Source organism: Schistocerca cancellata, chromosome 1 (genome assembly GCF_023864275.1).
Source record: "Schistocerca cancellata isolate TAMUIC-IGC-003103 chromosome 1, iqSchCanc2.1, whole genome shotgun sequence".
Lineage (NCBI taxonomy): Eukaryota > Metazoa > Arthropoda > Insecta > Orthoptera > Acrididae > Schistocerca > Schistocerca cancellata.
Window position 1 is genome coordinate 516,543,461 of NC_064626.1, and position 26,672 is coordinate 516,570,132.

Here is a 26,672-nt window from a genome sequence, read left to right on the forward strand (position 1 = left end):
TGCTGAATCCAATGCTGCATTGAACAGTGCTAGGTTTCTTGTTTGAGGATCCATGCTGCTTACAGCCTGTTGTATCCATCACTGCTAAATGTAGATGTTGGCGTGCGGTGGAGGAATGTAGGATGTGGCTGGAAACTGTCAGGATGCACCGTATTAAAACTCGGCCGTGATCTTCAAGTGTTTTATTATTCCGAGCTACAGTGCCACATTCCTCTCTGTGTACATCACAGGGTCCCGCAATGCCGAGGACGCCACTTCGCTGTCTGCAAAACAGCTTGGCGCAGAAGGGCTACCTCGGCAACCTGTGCAACGTACTGCAGCGTGCTGGCTGTGTACAGCCGCGGAGTTTTGACGACGCGGTAGCGGGCCGTCAAGTGGCCCGACACTGGCTGGCTACAGACCCTGCGTTGGCCTCAAAGGGTTGAACCAGCAACCCGCCATGTACTGGAACGCTGGCGTCCCATCTGCTGCTGCATGTAGCAGGTGGTGTGACACACCCCACCGTCCAGGAGAGCTGCCACACTTGAATCCCCCTTGTTAGAAAACCAGCATCTATTTATACGCGGCTGTGCACCTCTGTTTTGTTAACGCACCACTCTGAGTCACATACTCATAACACCTAGGTTGCGCCAGTGGGCCCCTTCTGTCTGTAACTTGCGCCATGCAAAGCACTGCATTTACTCTTTTCAGCAGTTCAACAGCCCTTTGGCCTCCATTCTACTTCGCAACTGCTGGTCAGCGTAACTTACTGTCAACAGGCCCGCACCTGGCTGTAACTTGCGCACTCAGAAATATTGCCCCAAATCTAACTTTCCTATCTTAAACGGTGGTGCCACTACATTATTCCCCCCTTCGTAAAGACCCAGTCCCCTGACCGAACTCTAACTACTCTTAAACTTGTTTGGGTCAGCACGTACTTATGACATATTTACTACTAGTATTAGAAAACATAGATGTGGTCTAGTCCTCTTAAACACATGATATGAGACAAAATGTAAAAATTTCTTACTGGATGATCACTCCACTTAATGCTCGATCAATCCCTTAACTACTCGTCTTACGCCCTTGGTATCCAGTCCACTGGGATTTGGACTACTGTCGGTTCCCTCTTGGAATTGGCTCTCCACCTGATCAGAATGAAAACAACACACAACAAAGTTAAGGCTGTGATGGCACTTGGAACAGAGGTGCTCAAAACAAACATTACTTGTCGTTGCCTTTCCCTATATTGAGCAACATGCTGCACAAGCCGTTTGGCTGATATGCGCACCTCTTGCTCTGAAATGAACTGGTTTACGGATCTCAACAGACATGACTCCAGAGTTTGATTTAACAAGGTCAGATTCTGCCTTGGTACAAACTCTGAAGTTGCCTCTGGCCAGTACAGCTGTGGCTGTGTAACATTCGATTGCACAACTCCTGAAATTGACGCTGGCAGATGGAAGGTTGGTCGTATTATGTTACACGGAGTTCCATTGATTAAAATTCCAATCCCCTCAACCTTTATATGTTTCGCTTCTGCAAATACTCCCTGCTCAAAACAACTTGCTACTACTATCAAATTTTCATAGGTGGAGAAGATCCGATGCATCCCGACCCATTGCAAGCTCAATTTTGGCTCCCAATGTCCCTTGGACAGTGTATTTCTTTCCTCTGGGCTAAAAATAACTGCACCGTGCACGTGTCTGGATTGGTGCTTATCTCCCTGGCTGGACATACCGTTATCTTCCCTCTATGGCAGCTCCGTAATTCCTCCCTAGTCATCTCGGCATACCGGCTGTTAACTGCTGAGATCAGCAATACCTCCTCAATTTTTTACTTCTACCAACTTGCTCAATGCTCCCCTTTTCAGTGACCTTAGGACAGTGATCACCATCACCATTCCTCCCTCTTCAAAAAGTCTGCTGTCCGCAGCAGGCTCACAGTACTCGCTAACACATGTAACATATGAAAATACAATGCCTAATTAATCTACCCAAACCCAATGATACGTAACAAGAAAACAAAAACCTACAAATACTCTACTACTTTCTGGATCGCAAAGCATACAGTACATCATGCTGTACTCTATCATCATGGTTTTCCCTGCGCTTAACACCTCTCTCCACTCTCTCTTTCTTCCTCTTCCCTTCCTGTGAAATGCCTGGGATCACATCCGGACAACCCTTAAATGACCGCAGCTGCCCAATGTGTACTATAGTTGTTCTAGTTGGCAGCTGAAGCTTAACATTAATGGGGGATGTGGTTTCAACTGCTTGGTACTGGCCCTTGATACCTCGTGACAAGCTTCTTCGTTTTTCCCTTTTGGCGTATAGGGGCTGGATAGCATTACCCATTGCCCTACTCTGTACTGCGATAAACTTCCTTTCCGCTTCACTGTGTCTTTCTGCCTTTCCAAAGCCTTCATATTCGCCTTTTGTACCCTTTTCCAAACATCCTGAATTGTCCTCATGAATTGATGTACAGATTCACCAGTCCTTCCTTTCTGTCACTTCACTAAATCAAACGGTGACGGCATTTTTCGCTCACCTCAAATAGAGACAAACCGGTGTTGGTATGGACTTTTGCATTGTATGCGCATACAACATGCTTCAAATACCTGTTCCACTGGCAGTGATAAGAATTCACATAAAAAAATCAGCATCTTCCCGGTTGTTCTGTGTACCTGTTCTGTCCTTCCGTTTGCCTATGGATGCAATGTGCTCGTCCTCAACTTCTTTACGTTCAACAATTTACACAGTTCCTTCATTAAATCTGACATGAAGTTGGTCCCTTGGTCAGTAATTATTGTCTCCGATACACCAAACTTCAAACTCCAGTTGTTTATTAATGCTTGCGCAACCATTGCTGCCTGTTGATTTGGCATACCCACCATCTCCACGTACCTTGAAAAATGGTCTATTATTCTCAGAATGAATCTGTTCACTGATGGTGTTCAACTGAAAGGTCCTAAGACATCAATTCCCAACACAAAATGGACATGTCGCTTCTGGCAGTCATTGTAGCTGTATCCCTTTCCGACTCAAATCTGCTTTCTGCGCACATTGTATACAATTCTTGACGTACTGATCCACATCTACTTTCCTACCCCTCCACCAATACCTCTCTACTACTCTCCTATTTGTTGCTCTACTCCCACCATGACCAGATAACACGTGATCATGTGCTTCTTTTAAAACCTCATCTCAGCTTCGCTGACACTACTACCCTTGGCCCTAACTTCATTTCCCTGCACAGAAGACTGTCGTACATATTAAATTGTGGCTGTGTCTGATACAATTTACAATTGTTGTCAGCATCCTATAATTCTTGCCATACTGCTAGGTCATAACCTGTGACTTCTACTTTTGCCACCTTTCTACTCATTGCACCCGCATTACCGTGCTTCTTCTCAGGCTTGTGCGCCACCTCGTAGTCGAATTCACTAAGCCTGACAGCCACCTAGTGAGTCTAGTGGATGGATCCTTCAACCCCAACAACCACTTCAACGCATCATGATTTGTCACTACCCGAAATCTTCTCCCATATCAGTAACATTTAAAATATGTGATTCCATAGTTTACGCCAAGCATCTCCCTCTCTGTTGTTGAGTAATTCCTCTCTGCTGCATTCGATTGCTTAGACTCATAGGCTACAGGATGTTCTTTCCCATCAATTTCCTGACTAAGAACACACCCTAATGCTTGATTTGGTGCATCACATGCTAGAATAAATTCCTTTTCAAAATCTGGAAACACAAGAACCGGACTTGATGTTAACACTTCTTTCAGTTTGTCAAATGCTTTCTGACACTCTTCAGTCCACTCAAATTTCACACCCTTCCGTAACAATCACGTCAATGGCTGTGCTAAATCTGCAAAACCCTTCACAAAATTTTGATAGAAATTGCAAATTCCAACGAATGATTGCACTTCCTTAACTGTTTTCGGCTCCCGAAAATCCCTTACAGCCTGTACCAACCTCGGATCTGTTCGCACTCTGTCCTTAGTGATAATATGATCTAAATATTCCACTTCTTCTAATGCAAAATGACACATCTCCAGGCTCAACGTCAAATAAGCTGCTCTTAACCTCATAAAGACTGCCCTTAACCGCTTTCGATGCTGCTCCATACTACTTGAAAATACTGTAATGTCATCCAAATAGATGAGACACTGCCATGGTTTCAACCCCGTAACACACTGTCTAGCAACCTCTGAAACGTTGCCAGAGCATTTTTCAAACCAAATGGCATTCTGATGTTCTGGTAATGACCTCCAGGAGTAGAGAAAGCAGTTTTTGGACAATCCTCTGGAGCCACCTCTAACTGATGATAACCACTTGTCAAATCCATCGTAGAAAATTACTGGCACTGTCCTAAGTGATTCAAAGTCTACAATATGTTTGGAAAGGGGTATGCGTCCTTTACTGTCTTATTATTGAGGTATCGGTAGTCACAACAGAACCTGTATTTCTTAGTTCCATTCATAGACTTTTTAGGCACAATGCCTGCTCCCCAACAACTATTGCTGTGCTCTATAATACCATTTGCAGGCTGCTGATCAATGAAATCCTCCACAATCAGCTGCAAATACCTCGGTATTCTGTATGGTTTATGGTAAACAGGTGCTTCATTCCCTGTCGGTATCCTGTGTTGAACTAATGGAGTTGCTGGTAATGGCCCTTGCAGAAGAAACAAATCCTTAAATTCCCACGACAAATGCTTAACTTTGTTACGCAGTGCGGTTCTTTCAGCAGTTAGTGGTTGATCGCTACACCTACCTCTCGAACACCAGTCTTCGTCGTCTGGTACATCCAAATTCGCTACTGAAACTCCTTTTCCCAAACGCATCTACAGCACTAAAATTATCCTCGTTCACTGGGACTACTAGCCTGTCATTTCCCTCTTGTACGCGTACAATACTATGTTTCACAAATCAACCTAATGGGTCCAAAACTTCATTATCCTCCAATGGTTCAATAAAACATACTGTACCCACGGGTAGGTTGGACTCTACACTTACCCAAAGCGACTTCCCGGTGCCACTAGACACACACTCGTGCGAATTAAGCCTTAATGCTAATGTATGCGGCTCAATTGGTTTGTTCGTTACGTTGAATGCCCCTCGTGACACCTCTGCATCGGCAAGTTTCCCCTTGCTGAAATAACATTCCACCAAGTTCCACAGTCAATTTTGGCATGATGTGGATGCAAGAAATCTACTCCTAGAATCATGTCATAGCCCTCGCCTACCCTTGGTACTACCTTCATGCATGCATTAAATCAGACTTTTCCTATGCGAAAGTCAACTGTTACTGAGCCCAAAGGTGTGACCTCCTTGTGCCCCCCACTCCATGCAGCCTATAACGTGGTGGTTCTAACTTCTTCGTCCCATTGAACTGTTAGTAGCCACTGACACTAGCGCCCCTGTGTCCAACAAAATCGTAAACTTTTTAGTTCCTATGGATCCTACCACTGAACATGCCACCTATGCATACGTATTTATAGCATGGAAATTAGTCGGGAGCTCCCTTAGGTGGGTCTTGGGCCCCTTCTGCCATTTAATGATTGTCCATCTCTAATAACTCCACTTCTCCATCCTCTATGCTGCTGATTTCCACCCCTTCCTCTATTCCTCGGTGACTGGGTACATTGCCTTTGCACATGTTCCGTACGACCACACTCATAACATTTTATACCCGCTGTAAACGCTGTTTGTCAATCACACCCCCGTTGCCACGACTATTTCCTCACATTGGATTGCTAGCTGAATGGCCGAATACAAATCTTTCGGAGTCTCTTCACGCACTTTCTGCGCCATATGCGCCGGTAACCCCCTCAAAAATACATCAAGTGCCCTTTGCTCGGCCTCCTGCAACAGAATACCATTTGCTTAATCGCTCTGACCCAACTCGTAAGTATACTTATTAATTTCTCTTATTCTGTCCGCAAATTTCTCTGTCGTCTTCCTGTCTCTTCACCATTGTACTCGACCTCTCCCTAAAGTACCGAGCGCTATTCTGTTTCTTGTACCTCTGTAAAAGCCCCTCCTTCAACTCCTTAAACTGTCCTGCCTTCCTTAAGGCCTGAGAACACCTTACATATGTCTTCGCTTCACCCGTTCGCTACATGTAACAGCTGTTCATCAGACCAACCAGTCATCACAGCTGAAGTTTCCAAGTCCTCCAAATTCTCAGATGCCTTGCCAGAAAACGGAATAATCACACTTGTGGTAGCTGGCTCAGTCTCCTGGTGCAGCTCCCTAGGCAACAACGACTGATCAGATGCAGTTTCCCGCTCACTCGTAGATGTTAATTCACTTCTCAACTGCATATTGTCTGCTGTCAATTGTGCTACCTTTTCCAACAAAATCCATACCACTTCTGGTTCCGACACACCTTGTGTTCCTGACTCTAACATTGTGTTCCCAGTTAGTCCCATTTCAACCACATTTTGTCACTGTAGTGCAGGTGGTGGGCTCGAACGTCGTACTGTGCAGATGACGCTTGCTATTCTGACACCAAATATAGCCGTCACTGCCAAATGTAGATGTTGGCATGTGGTTGAGGAATGTAGGATGTGGATGGAAACTGTCAGGGTGCACCATATTAAAACTCGGCCGTGATCTTCAAGTGTTTTATTACTCCCAGCTACAGTGCCACATTCGTCTCTGTGTACGTCACAGGGTCCCGCAATGCCGAAGACGCCACTTCGCTGTCTGCAAAACAGCTTGGCGCCGAAGGGCTACCTCTGCGACCCATGCGACATACTGCGATGTACCAGCCGTGTACAACCGCAGAGTTTTGACAGCGTCCCTATTGCTTCAGCGCGGCTCACTGGGAGCCACAGGGCGGCCCCCCTGCGTGCTTCTTTGGTGCTGTGATTAAGATCGCGGCGACAACAAGTGCCTGCGAGCCTACAGCTAAATCCGTGGCCCTCACCTCAGGATGCCTCTGGCGTGTGTTGGAAGCCAACAAGACTGCCCGCAGTAGTGAGCCTTGAGTGGCCCATCCCTGGCTGGCTACGGACCCCACATTGGCCTCAGAGGGTCGAACCAGTGACCCGTCGTGGGCTGGAGCGCTGGTGCCCCATATGCTGCTGCATGTAGCCGGTGGTGTGACGCAGCCCACTGTCCAGGAGAGCTGCCACACTTGAATCCCCCTCGTTAGAAAACAGGCACGTATTTATATGTGGCTATGTGCCTCTGTTTTGCTAACACGCCACTCTGAGTCACATACTCATAACACCTAGGTTGCACCAGTGGGCCCCTTCTGCCTGTAACTTGCGCCGTGCAAACTGCTGCGTTTACTCTTTTCAGCTGTTTGACAGCCCTGTGGCCTCCATTCTACTTCACAACTCCTGGTCCGCATAACTTACTGTCAACAGGGCCACACCTGGCTGTAACTTGTGTTCTCAGGAATCTAACTTTCCTATCTTAAATGGTGGTGCCGCTACACTGCGTTGAACAGTGCTAGGTTTCTCGTTTGAGGCTCCATGCTGCTTACAGCATGTTGAGGTGGTCCACAGAGTCTCGATTGGGTTTAAGTCTGGGAAGTTTGGTGGCCAGGGGAGCACGGTAATATCGTCCTGGTGCTCTTCGAATCATGCATGTTCACTGTGGGCTGTGTGGCACGTTGCATTGTCCTGCTGGTAGATGTAGTCATGCCAGGAAAAACAAACTGTGTGTAGGGGTGGACATGGTCTCCAAGGATAGATGCATACATCTGTTGATCCATTGTGAGTTCCAGAATGACAAGGTAGGGAATGTCATGAAATCATTTCCCAGACCATAATGCTCCCTCCTTTGGATTGGACCCTTCTGATGAACGTTGCAGCATGTTTGCTTTCAGGCAATTGAGCCGTACATGCCCATGGCCATCTGTCTGATGCAGCAGAACATGTGATTCATCTGAAAAGATCGGCTGTTGCCACTCAGTGGGTGTCCCTTTGCAGTATTTTATTCTATGTCACTTTCCAGAGAGGAAGGGAAAAAATGAAAATATTGGATCCAGTAAAATGATTTTGTACTTAGAAGCAAATTTCTTATTTCAATTGTTATGGATGGCACTACACAAATAGGTAGTTTTGACTGATTATGGGGGGGGGGGGGGGGAACTATGAAATCAGCACACATTTTAATATTCTGCAAAAAAACACTATCATGTTTGCAAAACTAAGCCCATTTTCCCCCTCTCACATTGACACTATTGCCGAGGCTCTCTGACTCATTAGAATAGTACCCCAGTTCAGTATGTAAAGGGGAAATCCTGCCATACCTTAGGTGTAGATGAAAAGGGGAAAATGGGCTGAAGGTTTAAATTGAAATTGGTATTAGGGAGGGCACCGAACTTACTTAGTCCTTGCAGGTGTGGTTCACCACCACACTACAGTGATGTAATGGCTAGCACATCTCCTAGTTAGTAGGAGACCCAGGTTCAAGTCCCGGCCGTGGCACAAATTGTAATTCATTGCTTCAATTTCTATCATTATCAAAAATCTGTTGGTTGTGCAAAACCTCTGCCACAATAAACCTAATAAATCTGTATTTACTTGTTATTAGTAAGTGTAGTATTTGTTGCCATAATGAGGACATAGTCATTGAAGTTTATAGCCACATTAATTTCAGATAGTTTCTATTTTTACAACTGCTGTTATCTAGGAACACAGTTTCATTTGCCTCGCTGTTCTTATTTGTCCTTTTAATAATGCTGTAGATAGTGTTTGATGTATTCTGAGAGCGCTTTAATATTAGTTCACAATATGTGTGTTCTGCTTTTGTGATAGTGTAGATGACTCTTTTAAATGTTGTAGTAATGGAGTTTTCACTCACGGTGACAGTTTATGTAGGCACAAAATACTGTAATGCACCATGTTATCCATTCATTGTTCCTGCTTCTCATGCTGCAGCATATGGGCTTCATCTTCTCCATCGCCTTATTCTTTTTCCATCAAATGTAATTGGAATAATGGATAGTCAATATCTTGTGTCTTAACTCTGTGTGTAGTGCCTTGCAGGGTACACATGTAGAAAACATAGTGAACAGTCTGTGTAAACATTAGTGTAACTACTGCAACTGTGTAACAGGTTGTTTTTGTGCTTATAATTTGGAAAAACAGTGGTCATACTCTTATTTTAGTTGTTTCAGTTGAGATTTGCTATGTTTGTTATAAATTAGTGATGCAGATGCTGTAACGTGTATTTTGATAAGATCGCCATTGAGTGGTATGTTATGCCTTTTAAAGCTAAATTGTTGTGTCACTTTATGACATTTCAGTGTAATCCCAAACCCAAACATTCTTTATTGTAAGTCCATTCTACTTGATCTTCCATCCAGAAGGATGTAAAGTGACATGTCTACATGCTACAAAGAATTATTTTTGCCAAATACATCTAGGTCCATTTTTTCATCCTCTTGATTACAAATAGCCAATACAATTTTAGATTGTCAGTGAAATGTAACCTTATAAGAAAAATTCTGGAGCAAGGTAGGAAGGAATATTTTCAACAGAGGCTGTATGTATTTTATATTTTAATTTTTGTTGTGTTCAGTCAACTTTTAATACTTGTTCTTTTTTTTCAGTTGGGCGGAATGGCTCAGGGAAGAGTAATTTCTTTTATGGTAAGTCAATTTCATAGCTCTTAAGTAGCCTTCTTATAAGAAGTCACAAACCGGCTGGCATATATCATATCACTAATTGGGTTTCTTTAGCTGAAGATTTTTTTTTCTTTGTCATGATCGTGTTGTTGGAACAGATTTATTCGCATCTGGCAAAATAATTTAGAAGAAAAGGGTGGGAAATTAAGGATACTCAGTAATTACGTAAGAGTTGCCATTCTGTGTCTTGAGTCAAATGGTAAACTGTAGGACAGGACATACTTGCAAGAGTCATTCTTTGAAAACTTGAACAGCTGTTACTTTGTTTACAACATCCTGAATGAATTCTCTGAAGGGTGCATGGAAATGAAAAATCAAAATCCTCCCTGCACGTGGTCATTCCTAACAGTGAGACGTGGTGTATGGGGGGACAAGCTCATCACACAGTAAGCATATATGGGTTTACTGGTTTTGCACAGCACATCATGACAATTACTTCACAACAGCTTTGGTTACTTATGGTATCATATTGTTAAACCACCACCGTTGGCAGTGGCAGGACACGAAACAGTAGTGGTCCTGGTAAAGGATGTTGCGAACAAATAGTAGAAACATTGGAGAGGACAATTGAGTAGTAAAAGTTAAGTGAAGTCAAACCAAAGATTGAAGTATAAATGATGAATTGAGGAGCAATGCATAGAAACGAAAGAAGCTGGAGCAAAGGGAGCAAAAGACAATAAGCTTAAAGATATAAAAGAAAACCAAATAGAGTAATTAACACTTTGGGTCCTGATTCATAGTGCTTGAACCTCCACCAGAAGGCCTTGTTGTTCTTAACGTATTTTGAATTATTACAAAGCTTAAATGGTTTCTGTTAGAGCAGTGACAGTACCGTTATTGAAAAGCCTGGACTTTCTTGTTTGAAACTTTGTGTAATACTATGTTCTTTTAATTTATTCTTTTAAGAAATTTTCAGTTATAACATTGTTTTTGGAAAGAGGAAAAAATTGGTCAAGGATATATGCACTTGCAGTGTAATTTCAATTTAACATTTTTTGATTGTACATTTTTTTGTGATGCTACACCATAAATCCACAGCCCCTGTGAAAGACCCATAAGATCAGTGCTAAAAATTTCCAGATTTTATCTTTCTCCTTGTAAGCTTTACCTCAATTCTAAGTTATTATTTGACATCTCACTTGTTTTCATCCCGTTTCCTTCCTACTGACATTTGATGTGACTGAATGAGTTGGTGGCTACGTGTGTGGCATGGAGTTGAGTGAATATTTTAGGCCGTTGTGGAGAGGGCAGACGTGAGAGAGGAAATGCTCATGTAATCCATGATCGGCGTTGCCAGCGCAACTTGCAACACTTAGCTTCACCATGCAACAATGACGCTATTACTGCTAGATTGCAGCAGCAGTGGAAAAACAAGATAGTTGACAAGAAGTGTTCTCGAACCAGCCAGTACTTGACAAAGGGGACCAGCTGCCACCTCTTCTAGTGCTGCTTACAACTCAGTCTCATCATTTTGCATGTATTTCCAATGTACTGTATGCACCAACAATATCAATTGTCAACCTTTTAAATTTAAACACTGAGTCTTGAAGAATTGCTTGGTTATGAGGAGACACAGATTTCCAGCTAGTGAGCTTTTATTGGCTGGCGACTTGCTAAGTCATCCAACAGGCAACACACCCACCCTACCACACTAACAAACATAAGACAAGCTTGCCTGCTGGATGTGTGAAGAGGGTGAGTGGCCCTCCAACAACGGGAGTGCAGATAGGGGTGAGAGCATTTTGTGAAGTGCTGATGATGTGCTATGGCACAGATGTCACTCGGAAATGGGACAAGGAATTTACAATAGCACATTTTGAAAACTTTTCGTTTTCAGATCTGACACAATACAATAGCAACAACAACGTAGACTTCTCACATATATACTTTGTACCACACACTGTAGATCATAAAAATTGGCAGCAGTGATAGAGGACATGAAGCGATACTGTAGTGCCCGAGTTTCTTTCAAATTTACATTCTACACAGCATACAGAAATTCACTGAGCCTACATCTAATAAGCTTGTAATGTCAATTGGGGAAGTAAACTCATTTTTTCATGTTGCTATTTCTCTCATTAAGCCTAAAATAACACTTTGACAGTGGCGAGCATCTAAAGTGTGGTTTGAAAGAAAATTAAACAATAACAATGATAGTGACAAATTTCGCCACTAAGCAGATGTCCACATTTATGCTTATGGTTTAACTACTTAGCTGTTGTGATATTTTTGTTTTAATTCACCATGTTCATTAATTTTTGCTTTTATCTGGGTGAGCACAAAGGAAAGACCTCTCAGAAATACATATTTTGACATATAATTTCTGGTTGTAGCTTGTCAGAAAATAGCTAGATTACCTTGTAGCCAGATATCAATTTCAATTTTATAATGAGTTTTTATTTGCTATTACACACTGATTAAATTCATTACCACAAATTATTGTATAAACATGGTGTTGTACATTTAATTTCCTTCACTTATTCAGACTTTATACAATGTATTGGAGAGGATTGCAATTTGTAATCATATATACCAGTCACATGTATTTTTGCACATACTTTGAGGGGGCAGTTAATGTTTTCCTCGATTCCGCATTTTCCTGTTATGTGTTTTTTTAAGTGACGGACCGCACAAAAACATGAGATAGGGGTTTCACAGTAATTTCCAAACGAAAACTCCCCTTCCCTCCCCCTGTAGTGTAACGACGTAAGTTTCTTATAAATGATTTTCTTTCGACATATGACCATGTGCAGACTTCGTCACCTACGTCAGTTACAACCCACTTCAAAATTATTTATATTCTTTTTAAATTATCTCAGAATGGTTCTTGAACGAAACTGTAAAACATCATTTGAGTCGTATGCCCAGAATTACGTCACTCGGGCCAATTGGTTTGTGTAAACTTTTTTTCAAATTTAGATGTCGTTTGTTTCTCCTCAGAAATTATATTGATACACTTTATCTTGATTTAATCGATATTAGAACCACATTAAAAAAACTTTTGAGATTCAAAGTCACGATGAACACTGTCAAAATTCAATAATCTCGTCAAATATATATTATTAATTCATTCACATAATTCTTCATAAATAAATCCTCAGAACACGTATTTCAACTTTAATAGCATCCACCAGTTTATTATCTTCCTACATACAGACGTGAACCCGAGCCTTGACGCGACAAAACTAACATTTTCAATAAGATTAAACTTCCTATGATATCATTGTTGTAAAAAACATTACAAAATCTCATTTATTTTATTTTTAGAAGCACGACGCAACAACTCGGTTTCAGGATCTTCTGTTGCTCTTTGGCTGTCGACCCGCGACGTATAGTGGCCAGCAGTTTTCTCTCTGGTCCCGGAAGCGAAGATGCTGTCTCCGTTTGTTGCGTCGCCCTCTCCGTACATAAAAAAATAAAAAAAAAAAATACAAAACTTTAGACAATTCACAACCATTACAAAATATTACAAAAAATACATAAACAAAACACTTAATTAACTTATATTCACCTGCAAACTGGGCTGACACCGGTGGATGGGTGACGCTTCAATTTCGCGTCCCACTACATACCCCACCCACAAGCGCAGTTTGTCAGGTTTTAACCGAAAATAAAACTTTTTCTATATGCAATATTTAACTGTTAATACATTTTCCTCACATTTCACGTAATCTAGAGTCCTTGCTCTTAGATAGATTTAATCCTTTTACTACGATATTGTTGTGACTATTTGTCATTTACTCTTAATTGTGCTATTATGGTGATTCATAACCGAATATATGGAGATTACTCCTTTTCATTTAATATAGTACGTTCTTTAACGTTGTTACATTAGGACAGAGCGTTCAAATTGTGATAGATTAGTTTCAGTTTTATTCATTTACTAGAGTTATTCTTTCCAAAAATGTATATTACTAATAAGTTTCTCACAATAACTAATAGTACTATTTACTTTACGTCATTCTTTTCCCTAGTTCACTATTTAGCCTGAGGTCAAGAAGAAATCAAGCAAAACTTTCTTTAGAATCTCGGCACGGCTTTCTATACCTTCGGACACTTTGTTGGGTAATGGCAATTTATTTAGGAGAAACAAGCGAGAGAGCCCCGTTTGGTGTGTTCTATATTAACACTATTACAAATCTCTATTAAAGGCACTGTGCTATGTTCTCGTGAGCCATATAGCTCTGGATGCCCATGGTCCCTAAAATTATTAACCATCCCCTTTGGTTCCTACTATCCGAGTAAATATAAAAATATACAAAATTCCTTCTGACCTAATAACAAAATTTCTTCCATATAAATTCCCTTTTAGCTATCTTTCTCTTTTTGAAGTACCGGTAGATTATTGTAGAACACTTGTTTAAGCTTCCTGTCATTTCTTTAAAATAACACGTAACTATCACGAAAACTTCACATGAATAAACTATGAACGCTCTTCCGTATGTAACTTATACTAAATATTAACTTATTTAGGAATGAAGGGTTTCATTTGATCGACACTATATAATCCTTTAATTACACCTGATGAAGGTTCCATAAGAAGTAACGCTTTGGGATGTACAATCTTATGTACAACATATGGACCTTCAAAGATAAAGAAGAATTTTCTACATTCCTTACTGATCTTTGAACTTTTAGGATGAGATCGTACTAACACAAGATCTCCTACCTGAAATGAGGGTTCAGTAGCATGTTGATTATAACTTTTAATTCTCCATTCGGCATTTTTAACAATCTGTTCGCAAACTTTTTCGTCTGGGATGCATTGTTGGATCTCATTTACTGGTGGCCAAGGTAGAGCAGCTAGTAAAGGCTCACTTATTATTCATTTGCCTAAAATTTCTATTGGTGATAATCCCGTCGTTAGGTGAGGTAATTCATTTAATATCTTTTCGAATTCAGGCATTAGTTTGGCCCACCGAGTATGTTTACGTGCACAATAAGTTCTACATAATCGTCCTAATTCTTTCATGACTCTTTCTACTAAATTACTTTGAGGGTGATATTTCGAAATTAAGACATGTTTGATTCCATATTGTTTTATCATATCATGAAACTTTTGACTAATAAAGGCACTACCGTTGTCAGACATAAGTCGTTTAGGAATGCCCCAGTTAACAAAGTAATTTCGGGTGAGGCAGCGTATAACGCTTGCTGTATTCGCTCGTTTCAAAGTGTATAGCTTCACATGCTTGGACCAACATTCCATTACAACAAACACATAAGTAAATCCTCCTGAACTACGAGGCAGAGGGCCGAAAAAATCTAATGACAGTAGATCCCACAGACGTCGAGGAATTACAGCATATAATTTATAACTCTTAGATTTGTTATTAACTTTAACCTTTTGACAGGTTTCACAAGCCCTAATAATACTTCTCACAATACGGGACATATTTTTGAAATAATAATACTTCATTAAATGTTTAATACATTTATGAATTCCAAAATGCCCGTAACCTTCATGAATATAAGTAATTAACTCGTACACAACAGTTTTCGGAATGCAGATTTTCCATGTCTGGTGTTCCCTCTGTGCTTTCCAATACAACAAGTCGTTCAAATATAACCACATACCCCGGGTGTTAACTGTTTCGTCCCCATTATTAAGGTTTTGTATAAGGTCCCTATATTGATCATCATTTCTTTGATCGCATCTAATAGCAGTTACTATCCGTTTAACCTTACGTTCGTTATCCTGAGTTAAAAGGAAATAAACATGGTAATTTGTTCCTGGTTCTTCTGCAATGTTAATATTCTCCATTCCTACTGGAAGTCTTGACAAAGCATCCGAAACTACATTCTGAGATCCTTTTATATACCTAATTTCGTACTGAAATTCTTGCAAGCATAATACCCAACGTAATAGTCTACGGTGAAGTAACCGACAATTGTTCAAAAAGATTAAAGCCTGATGATCAGTATATACAATTGTTTTTCTTCCCATTAATAATCCTCTAAATCGTTGAAAACCCCATACCACTGCGAGAGCTTCCTTCTCGGTTACAAAATAATTTCTTTCATGTTTATTTAAAGTTCTACTAGCGAATCCAATAGGCCGATATAATCCCTTTTCATCGGTCAGATCACCTTGGAATATTACGCAAGACACACCATAATCAGAGGCATCTGTACACATACAAAAGTCCTGATTGAAATCTGGATGGTATAACATTTTGGCTTCTGTTAACGCTCCTTTTATCTTATTAAAAACTTCCTCTTCCTCTTTTCCCCAGAGCCATACTGACTTCTCTTTTAATAAATCCAGTAATTTAGGATTAACAATATCCTGCCCTGGAAGAAATCTTCTCAGAAATCCTACCATTCCTAAGAATGATTTCAGTTGTTTCCGATTTCTAGGACTCGGGCATAGAGCAATAGCTTCAATACGTGCTGGGTCTGGCCTAATACCTTTACTGTCCACTATATGCCCCAAAAATCTCACTTCCTCCTTTCCGAAGTAAGACTTAGATAATTTTAACGTAATTCCTCTGTCAATTAAATGGTCAAACAATTCCCGTAATATCGTTACGTGTTCTTCCCACGTTTTAGTGGCTACCAAAATATCATCCACATATAAAATAATCTTTTGTAACAATTGCTGACCCAAAGCAGAATCTAATGCCCTAATGAAAGTTGACACTGATATATTAAGTCCAAAAGGTAAAACTTGGAACTGATATGATCTGCCTTCAAAAAGAAAAGCCGTATATTGCCGTGAATCCGGGTGTAATATTACTTGATGGTAGCCAGCGGTTAGATCCATTGTACTCATATAACGAGAACCAGCAACCTTAAGAAGTACGTCCTCCATAGGAATAGGTCTGTCTCTTTCCATCTCTATAATTTTATTTAATTCACGGGCATCCAGAACCAGTCATACCCCACCAGTAGCTTTCTTAACTACCCACAAAGGACTGTTAAAAGCGCTACATGATCGTTCGATAATGTTTTGTTCTAGCATCTTACTTATTTCTCTACTAGCCGGTTCTTTGAATTGTACTGGAATAGGATAAGGTTTCTTAAAGAATGGTTTTTGATCTTTAATCTTAAGTTTACAAACATAATCTTTAATTCTCCCCAGTTCATCTGAGAAGACGGCTCTAAATTCTAACAACAAAGATTCCAACTCTTCCTTTTCTTGTTCCGATAGACAATTCGTAGAATAACATTTCTCTTTCACTTCGGTTCCGATACTATTACTAGCCTCACATTGGTATACTTCATATTCAAGATCACTAAAATCTGTTAATAGGTTCATGGTCTGTGCGTACTTAATCTGTAAGGATTCGTAGCAATTTTCAGGTACTTGATTATCAGAAAACCTCACTTTAAAAGCACATGCCTCCTTATGGATGGTTAAGGAAGAGTCTTTAAAATCTAATATAGCTTTATATTTACACAGCCAATCTATACCTAAAATTATGGCCACATTTAAGTTGGCTACGACAAGTACAGAGTGAGCAATTAATTGTTTAGCAATTTCAAAAGTTAAATAAACTTCCTCAGTAATATTTTGACTTCTTTTACCAGTAACTCCTATAATTTTCACCCCAGTTACAGGTAAGGTTGGCAGCTTAATGGTAAATTGCAATTGGGTCTTGTATAATCTTGACCAACAGTTCCCTTTAGTTGACCCGTACTAAAGGACTTTACTAGTTTTCCTAACTTTCTATGATAACGTCACCTACAACTTGACCTTCATTAATTACCTGAGGATGATTTATCTCATTATCGTTACTGCGTAATTTCCGCATTTTAGAGTTATTACCATGATTTTGTTGGCTCTCTTTATCTTTAGATTGACGTTTTATATAACAAAACCGGCTATGATTGTTGTTGTTAAATTTTCGTGGTTCTGGATTATTATTATTTCGAGGATTGTCATTTCTACCAAATCTAAATTTCTCGTCTTCCCTTTCTCTGTTAAGTATATCTAACTGTTCTAAATATCCTAATAATTCGCAAGGTTGTGACCATTCTCTTTCTATCATTCTTTCCTTTACATAATATGGTAACCTACTAATTAGGACTCGTATTAGGTGACTTTCAATAATTGGTTCTTCAATTAATTTAGCACGGTTTAAATGCCATTCGAAATAATTCCTATAACCTCCCCACCGTTTAGAATATGGAGGAGGGTCTAGCAACTCTAAAGTTAAGTGTTGTTGTTTTCCTCTTGACCAATAATGTTGTTTAAACTGCTTAACAAAATCATCCCAGTCCCTAAATTCAGTTCTATGCAGTACTGCCCATTCCGCAGCTTCTGCTTCTAAATGTCCTATTACAAATTGAATCCGTTTTTCATTACTCCATTTAGGAGATAATGAGGTTTCAAAAGCTTTTATGAAGATTATAGGGTGAAGTTCGCCTCCTGGTTTGAATACAGGAAATCAACTTGCTACATTTGAATTTGTCGTTATATCATCCAAACATTCTGCAAGAGACAACATAGTTGGATTTTGTTTAGATTGCAGAGACGGAGTTGCATCGGATTGGCTTGCCGTGATTTCTTTATTCGTATTGTTGTCGTCCGAGCTAGCAAACTCGATGCGACTGTTGTCTCTGATTACTTTATTGCTTCTACTACTTGAAATGTTTTCATTATTATCTAATTCCGATAACTGTTTAGTAATTTCCTGTATTCGCATTTCTGTTTTGGATACACGATTAGCTAATATCGATTCTTCACTGTGTTCACGATGTGAACGCTCTGTACCTTCGTCAATGTTATTATCTTTGGAGGTCTCAAGGTTACTGCATATTTCAGTAATTAAAAATTTCATGTTTTCTATTTCAGTATGATCTTTTTCTACTTGATGCATTAATGTCTCTAATTCTACATTATCTATTGAAGAAATCTCTACAGGTTTGGTAGAGACCTCTTTAATAGATTCTAATAATTCTCTACGAACAGTTTCTGTTTGCATAGAAAATTCATCTCGTAACATATCGTTATTTTTCTGTATTTCATTTACAACTAAGATATTGACATTATCTAGTCTCTCGGTTAAGTCAGTAATATCATTTCGCATGCGAGCTTTTTCCTCACGTGATTCCTGGATATGTTCTTCTAACCTTTTACAATTACCAGCAATCTTATTACTAAGTCCTACTAGTTTTTCCTGCATTTCAACTTTAGAAGCCTCTATTTTATCACTTAATTCTCGACTGGTTTCATTAAGATGTTCCTGTAACCTGTCTGTCGATTTTGTTAGCTCCCCTTTAAGTTCCTCTTTTAATCTAGCCGTAGATTTGTCGTTAGACTGTTTTAATCTAGTAATAGATTCTTCGTTAGACTGTTTTAATTCCTGTTTTAGTTCCTCTTTTAATCTAGCAGTAGATTCGTCATTAGATTGTTTCAATTTAGCGATTGCCCTAAAAAGGGATCTCATGCTCCTATCGGACATAGATTGCTCTTCGTCTGACATTTCACTTCCCGCCATTATTGTAAGATATTAACTAGTTACACACGCAGACTTGTAATCAACAATCCTGTAAAAGCACACTCCCTATGTACAACACTCCACTTCCAACTTGAAACAGACTCACCGGACACTAATATTGTAATTTGTAGTTCTCGATGATCAGTGTTCTGCTATGGGCTGCAGATGTAACAGCCGTCGATGCAGCCGCTGAGATGCTGCGACCCCGCTTCCGCAACCGGCAGGACGCTGAGTCGAACACCGGAGACGTCACTGGCTGCAACCACGCCTGGCACCACCGTAGACAGGCGAAGCCCTCAGCAACACGTCTAATACCAGCCGGAGGAACGCCCACCAACTGATGTACTGGGCCTGTTAGTTTAGGGAGAAAAAAGGTTGTCGGGGTTTGCAGCGTTCAGCTGCTGCCCAACAGATGCGCCTTCTCGTGGAATAACTGCGTGACCGTACTGCTTGGCTGCGCTCCGTCAGATGCCCACACCCACGAAGCTGCCGCTGGCTGGTGAAGGCTCCACAAAAACTCGCGTTGACTTCCGAAGGACTCTTGATGTTTTGTTTCGTACCTGTGTGCCTTAGTTGCACACAAGTCCTGTTTATAAGGTCGCCACGGTGTAGTGTAACGACGTAAGTTTCTTATAAATGATTTTCTTTCGACATATGACCATGTGCAGACTTCGTCACCTACGTCAGTTACAACCCACTTCAAAATTATTTATATTCTTTTTAAATTATCTCAGAATGGTTCTTGAACGAAACTGTAAAACATCATTTGAGTCGTATGCCCAGAATTACGTCACTCGGGCCAATTGGTTTGTGTAAACTTTTTTTCAAATTTAGATGTCGTTTGTTTCTCCTCAGAAATTATATTGATACACTTTATCTTGATTTAATCGATATTAGAACCACATTAAAAAAAACTTTTGAGATTCAAAGTCGCGATGAACACTGTCAAAATTCAATAATCTCGTCAAATATATTATTAATTCATTCACATAATTCTTCATAAATAAATCCTCAGAACACGTATTTCAACTTTAATAGCATCCACCAGTTTATTATCTTCCTACATACAGACGTGAACCCGAGCCTTGACGCGACAAAACTAACATTTTCAATAAGATTAAACTTCCTATGATATCATTGTTGTAAAAAACATTACAAAATCTCATTTATTTTATTTTTAGAAGCACGACGCAACAACTCGGTTTCAGGATCTTCTGTTGCTCTTTGGCTGTCGACCCGCGATGTATAGTGGCCAGCAGTTTTCTCTCTGGTCCCGGAAGCGAAGATGCTGTCTCCGTTTGTTGCGTCGCCCTCTCCGTACATAAAAAAATAAAAAAAAAATACAAAACTTTAGACAATTCACAACCATTACAAAATATTACAAAAAATACATAAACAAAACACTTAATTAACTTATATTCACCTGCAAACTGGGCTGACACCGGTGGATGCGTGACGCTTCAATTTCGTGTCCCACTACACCCCCTCCCTCCCTCTTTCTTCTTCTTCTTCTTCTTCTTCTTTTTTTACACAAAGATTTTAATAATGATGTATACTGCTTATTTTATCCATAGTAATCTCCTTTGGCTTCATTTTAAGATGCAATTATGTTTTTTGTCTGATAAATTTTAAAACACGTTACTTTGCACAATTCTACTTCACTACTACACTGGTAGCTTGTGTCTATGCACCACACTTCTTCAGCATGTTTTTTGCCTCCAAAAGAACACACTACACATTGTTTTTGTTTCTGTCTCTTCCCTATTTCTGTCTCAATCTTTTCCAGGGAATGGTTTTCAGTTGAGAGCATGGAGAGTTCCAATGTACCAGGTCATGGTTCAAAATCTCTGCTTTCTGCAAGATCTGCACAGATAATTGTCTTCAACTGTGTTGTTGTGAGGTATTTTCCAGTTACCTTATTGTACAATGTACACAAATTTACCATCACCATTAGTGTTATATGGAATGCCAATTTTCTCTGCCACTTCACAGTTTGATGCTCAAATGTCCCATGTGACAGTTGCTGGTCTGATAAGTAAACAGCCAATTTGTTTTTATTATAGTCCACCACACGGGCTGGCTTTGACTTCTCCCTGCCTCTCTCATTAGTGAAGGTCACCACCTCAGCAGCATGTCTTGTACTTATTATGTACACATTTTGTTTGTCTTTCCAAAAGGATGCTGAGATATTTTCTTTATGTGTAAAAATTAGTTCACCTCGCTGAAGTTTTGGATCTTTTATAGCACAAGGTAATCCCTGTCAAGATGTTCTTGTAGTTCACATGAGCACAGTTTTTGCAGCTTCCAGTTCTGAATCAAGGACTGGACTGTTGTAGAACCTGTCTGTAAAAATGGTTTAACCTTTTCCTGACAGATTCGCAAGCAATGGCTTTACGAGTGTCACTTCGTTAGTCCTCTCACGTGCGTAAAGAGGAAAATTCCAGATGTAACCTGTATCTGGCACTGATAACATGTACACTTTTATCCCACATTTATTTGGCTTCTGTGGCATGTACTTTTTCAAAAACACATGGCCACAAAATTTGCATATGCTTTCATCTATTGTGATATTTTGAGGTAGAGCATATGCATGCTGGAAATTAGCAGACATCGAATCCAGGAAGGGTCTCACCTTGTGTAGTAAGTCATAGCCAGCTGCCCCTTTTCTTCTTAGCTACTGAATTGTCATTGATGTGAAAGTTTGCTTTCCAGATTGTCTTGAGAATGGATAGATATCTGGTACATGATCAGTATATAGTATCAACAGGAATAGTTGCAGTACTTGCTTTTGAAGAACTTCGGCATGCATTTTCCTCATCTGAATCTACAATAAAAGTAGTATTAGCAAAAAAAATTGCTTCCTACAGTAATTATGTGTTGAAAGCTCTTTGATTGGAACCTGAGGAAAATATATTGTGTATTTTGGTATCTGTATTCCTTACCTCAGCATTCAGAAACTACTACTTGAATAAAGTCTATGTAATCAACAGAATGCTGCAAATCATCATCCTCCAATAAATCAACATCACTTTCTTAAAAATCATGTAATAACTTCTCGCAAAGGCATACAAAAAAGTAGTAGTTAACCCTTGAATAGCATGCTCGCACCATCTAGTGCCAAATACTTCAACTACAATTTCTGCTGTGCCTCCCAGACCAAGGGAACCTCTAAGAACACAGAAAGAAAGGAAGGGGAAGATCGAGAACACCCATTTTCAGGCAGGTCACACCTGCCCGTATTTTTATTAGTGATGGCTCCTAAGTGTGAGAAAGTTGTGTTGTCATAAGTGTGGCTGGTGAAGGAACAGAAGGGGCTGGAGTTTACAGTGACGAACCATTCATAAGGCGAAGTTAGGTGAGTAGCAGGAACTGAACAAGATCTGCATGTTCATATGCCGTTTTAAACATTCTAATGTCCCTATACTAGATGGGTATACTGTCTGTGGGAAATGTGGTTTAAATGGGGAAAACATAAAAGTATCATTGACCAAAACCATGTCACATAGTCCCTTTGCTTTTGATTTTCAAGCTGTTCCTATGTCAACCAAATTTAACAATATACCGTACATCATTTATATTACCCAGAGATGTCCTTACTCATTTTATTGTTAAATTCATTTCGTCTTATGTGTTACTTTAATGCTTGAAATATAAGTTCTCTGTCATCTGCTCCATTAATTTATTTATTGAGTACATTGTACTATCGGGCGTATGTCTTCTAAACATTAAGAACAATACACACACCAACATAACTATTAGGCCCTTCTTTACCATTGAGCTCTTGCTAGGGTCTCCTGAATAGAGTGGAGTGGCCAGTGATTTATACTTATATGAGCATTTTCTGATCTTCTTACACCTATCAGAAGACCATCAACAGTAGAATGCTATCAAAAGATGTACTTGTGAAAGGCAAACTTTGAATGCTTAACCACTGTGTGACGTTCACCTGCTTTATTTCTTCATTGATAGTCCTCGGTGTCGGTGTACTAAGTAGTGATACTGGCTGAAAAAAGGGGGTTGGAAGTTCAATACTGACTACTGTAAATGATGTAGCCAACAGGTGCACAGTTGCGTTTCACAGTTCTTCACTTTTGCTGTTCACAACACCCCAATATACACAGTTAATATGCCAGTTCACTATTGGTTAACTTTTGATAAGTTTGCAGGCAAACATCAAGATACTGCTGCAATAGTTTACCATTGAACATCTACGAGCAGTGAAAACCTAACCACACATTTCTTGCCTCATAATATGGTACATATTGAACAGACACAGTCATTGTTTTAGCTCACGGCCTACTACATTTATTTCACAGTTAAGTGGATGTGTTGTTGCTGATCTAACCAACTCGGTTTCCTTGCCTGAAACTCAGCCGTGGACTGACTGACTTGGGGCCAAAATTGGGCCCTTATATATCCTCACAATAATAGGCACTGAAACTACGTTGTTCGATGTTAAATTTACAGAAATTACAATTGAAACTTAACTTATTCAATTAACTTCATGTATCAAAAAATTGGTTCTTTTTGACAGCTTCTTCTACCATGAGAGTTGGGCCGAATTATTTAAACAAATGATGAAATTAACAGATATAGTTATGCAAACAATACTTTGGACAAAATTGGCAATTACTTTGGAAATTATTAAGGGCTGGCTTTGCTAACATGTTTTTGAATACAGCCAAATAGATCATTAAAGAACACTATTAGTTATTCTCCCAAATGTTTATAATTATTATAGAATTTATATTTGTTTATAAGTCAACAAAAGAATTTAAGTTATCAAACAAATACTGATTTCATCCTATAATGAAAGATATAAACTAGCAATAGTCAAAATAAATTAGAAAATCAATTACATACATAAAACGAAGCACAAAATTAGATCTGGTGTCATATTCTTTAAAACTGAGGGCCAACCTTCCTCTTTTATGAAAATGCAGAGTATACTCATGTATGTTAATGGCAATTAGTCAGACATGAAAAAATGAATTTTAAGGAGGCAGATGGCAAAACAAGAGGGGAAGTAGAAATATCCCAACTTGCTTTGTGTGGGAAATGCCACAGTTAGTGCCTGAGGAGAAATGAACATTTCCAGTTTAGTTGAAGAGGTAGATACCTAACTGCCAAAGAAGCGACTGCTGATAAAAGAGTTAGTTAGCACTTCAGTTCCACTAGAGTAGTGTGCATGTAACAATGCAGATGGTGTGGCATTACAAAGCAGCAGTGCGGCACATGACACATTAGCCAATAGCATTATTCTGCAATATCTGCCTGTATCATTTTGAGTTATTCCACATATGTGATGGTTGTTTTTCTGTTGTAATGTTCATTGTGGCTGATATAAAGCAAACAGAAACATTGTGATAATGGATTACAGAGATTGTGTTCCGAGTATTGGAAGTTTTTGAGAGAGAGAGAGAGAGAGATGCAGAAACAGTGTTCCCTGGAAGTGCATACCCAGTGCAGGGGTCTGTAGGATGCAGCAGCAAATACCCCCACTTTCAGAAAAAAGTATCTTCACAAACCAAACTCTCATCCTGCCCTGCCAGGCTACACAGACAGACATATCAATTCAGCATTGATTTGAAGTAAGGGGAATACTTGATGGGTACTGACTTGTGTAAGCACCCAGGATCATTTGTTGTGAAATCTCGAAACTATTCCACCATTCATTACGGAATGAATTGAGTCCATTTCCCCCATTTCCATCTTAACTCAGATCCTGTGTGTTTTCTTGTCTCTATATGGACCACAAGGAAAGAGAATAGCTACAGCATGTGGTGTGGGACAAAGAGCAGGCTGGCAATGCTACAATGCAAAATACATCAAGCACATGTTTTATCGTGTGCATTTCACTGTGACAATGAAACTTACAAGTGTCCCTTGTCTTAAGTGGAGTTGGATTTGTCAGTGATAGTGTCAGTGATAGTCCATTTTAAATTAATCATTTTGACTACAGTTGTACCTTAATATTATGATGAATATGATTGACAGATGCAACAGACTTTGTAAATCAGAATGTCCGTGGGATTCACTATACGTTTTGTAGGTTGAACATCCTATTTACTGTTTAAATATTAATTGAATTTTTGATTGAATTATTTTTGTTTTCATTTTATAGCAATCCAGTTCGTGTTGAGTGATGAATTCTCTCATCTCAGGCCAGAGCAGAGGCAGGCTCTCCTACATGAGGGTACCGGTCCACGTGTTCTGAATGCCTATGTAGAGATTATTTTTGACAATACCGATGGACGACTACCAGTAAGTCTGTACAAATTTATATACTTTTTTTGACATAAAACTGAAATAATAACCGAAGCATTAGATGCCACGACTTGCACATAAAAATCACTTATGTATTGTGACCAATTGTTAATACAAATGGTAACGTCAAAGCCAAAAGTGCAAATGTCTTGCATAGATACAAATTGCCAACAAATAGATATAATAATCTGTGCTGGCTGCATCACAGACATCATATATGCAGTTTTGTACCTGTGCTATGTACAGAAAGCAAATGTGTTTTTGAGAAATGTATTTCATGCTACCAGGAGTAAAGTTATAATAAGTTGTTCTGGAATAGAAAGTAGTGTTGAAATAGAAAACTGTAGCAGTATTGTAGGAACAAATATAGTGTAGGCAAAAAGTATACGCAATTCAGTTTGTAGAGTTGAAATTCTGTAAGTAAAACTGTCCTTAAGTTTTTATGTTTACCATTGCTGCAAACATTTTAGTTCTCTTTATTTGGTAGCGAATTACAATTAATTCTACTGTTGTAAAATCCGTTAGTAGTAAATAAACATCTAATGTAGAAAGACTGTATCCCTGTGTGGCAGTTATTAGGTGGTAAAGCCAGTGATTCAAATAAACAGTATATTTTGATGGGATAATTGGCACGAGGCAGTACAATGGATGTTCAGACCGTGTTCACTGCACATATAAATACTGTATTGATGTTCATTCTGTGGCTCAGTTGTTTTATGGCTGGAAAACATGTTTTCTGTCTGTCTACCATACAGTTTGGTGATTTTGTACTTATCTACATGTTGCAATACCCAGTTCAGTAGATCTTGAAATGGCATCACTTAACAAAGTCTACTTATACCCAACATTGTTGTACTTGATAATGGCTTAAGGCTGAAATCATGATAGTTATATAGTTTTTTCAGTCACATGGCGGCAGTATCATTCAAACATTCCCATAGAATTGGTCAGTACTTTTGGTGTGAGGTAACAGTGTTGATGCTATGAATAGTTATCTAAGAAAGGAGCACTTATTCATCATTCTGCCTCTTAGTGACAGTGCATAAAGACCCACATCTTGATCGCCTCACCAAATGAGCAGTCATTGCTGAAGTACAGTCCTAATTAGGACCAGTGTTGCACTAACAAGTACTGTTTGTTGAAAACTGGGCTATGTGCAGCAGTATCAGTTAACAGTCTTCCTGTTATCATGCAACCCACCTAGAATAGTGTAGAATGGGGAGCAACTGAAGGGTTGAATGGTACAAAGTTTTGTTTATTAATCACAATGGATTCTGCCTTCATGTCAGTGATGGCCACTAACAGGTGTGCCATTGGCAAAGG

General features: G+C 39.5%; 1 protein-coding gene across 1 annotated transcript in view; it reads left to right on the plus strand.

Annotated features, from left to right (window-relative positions):
- Nucleotides 1-26,672, plus strand: part of LOC126178550 (structural maintenance of chromosomes protein 3) — a 190,674-nt gene that overhangs the window by 11,498 nt on the left and 152,504 nt on the right. Inside the window, exons 3-4 of the mRNA XM_049924540.1 lie at nt 9,562-9,600; nt 25,207-25,346. Of these exons, the coding sequence (XP_049780497.1) occupies nt 9,562-9,600; nt 25,207-25,346 (179 nt within the window). The remainder of the gene's footprint in view (nt 1-9,561; nt 9,601-25,206; nt 25,347-26,672) is intronic.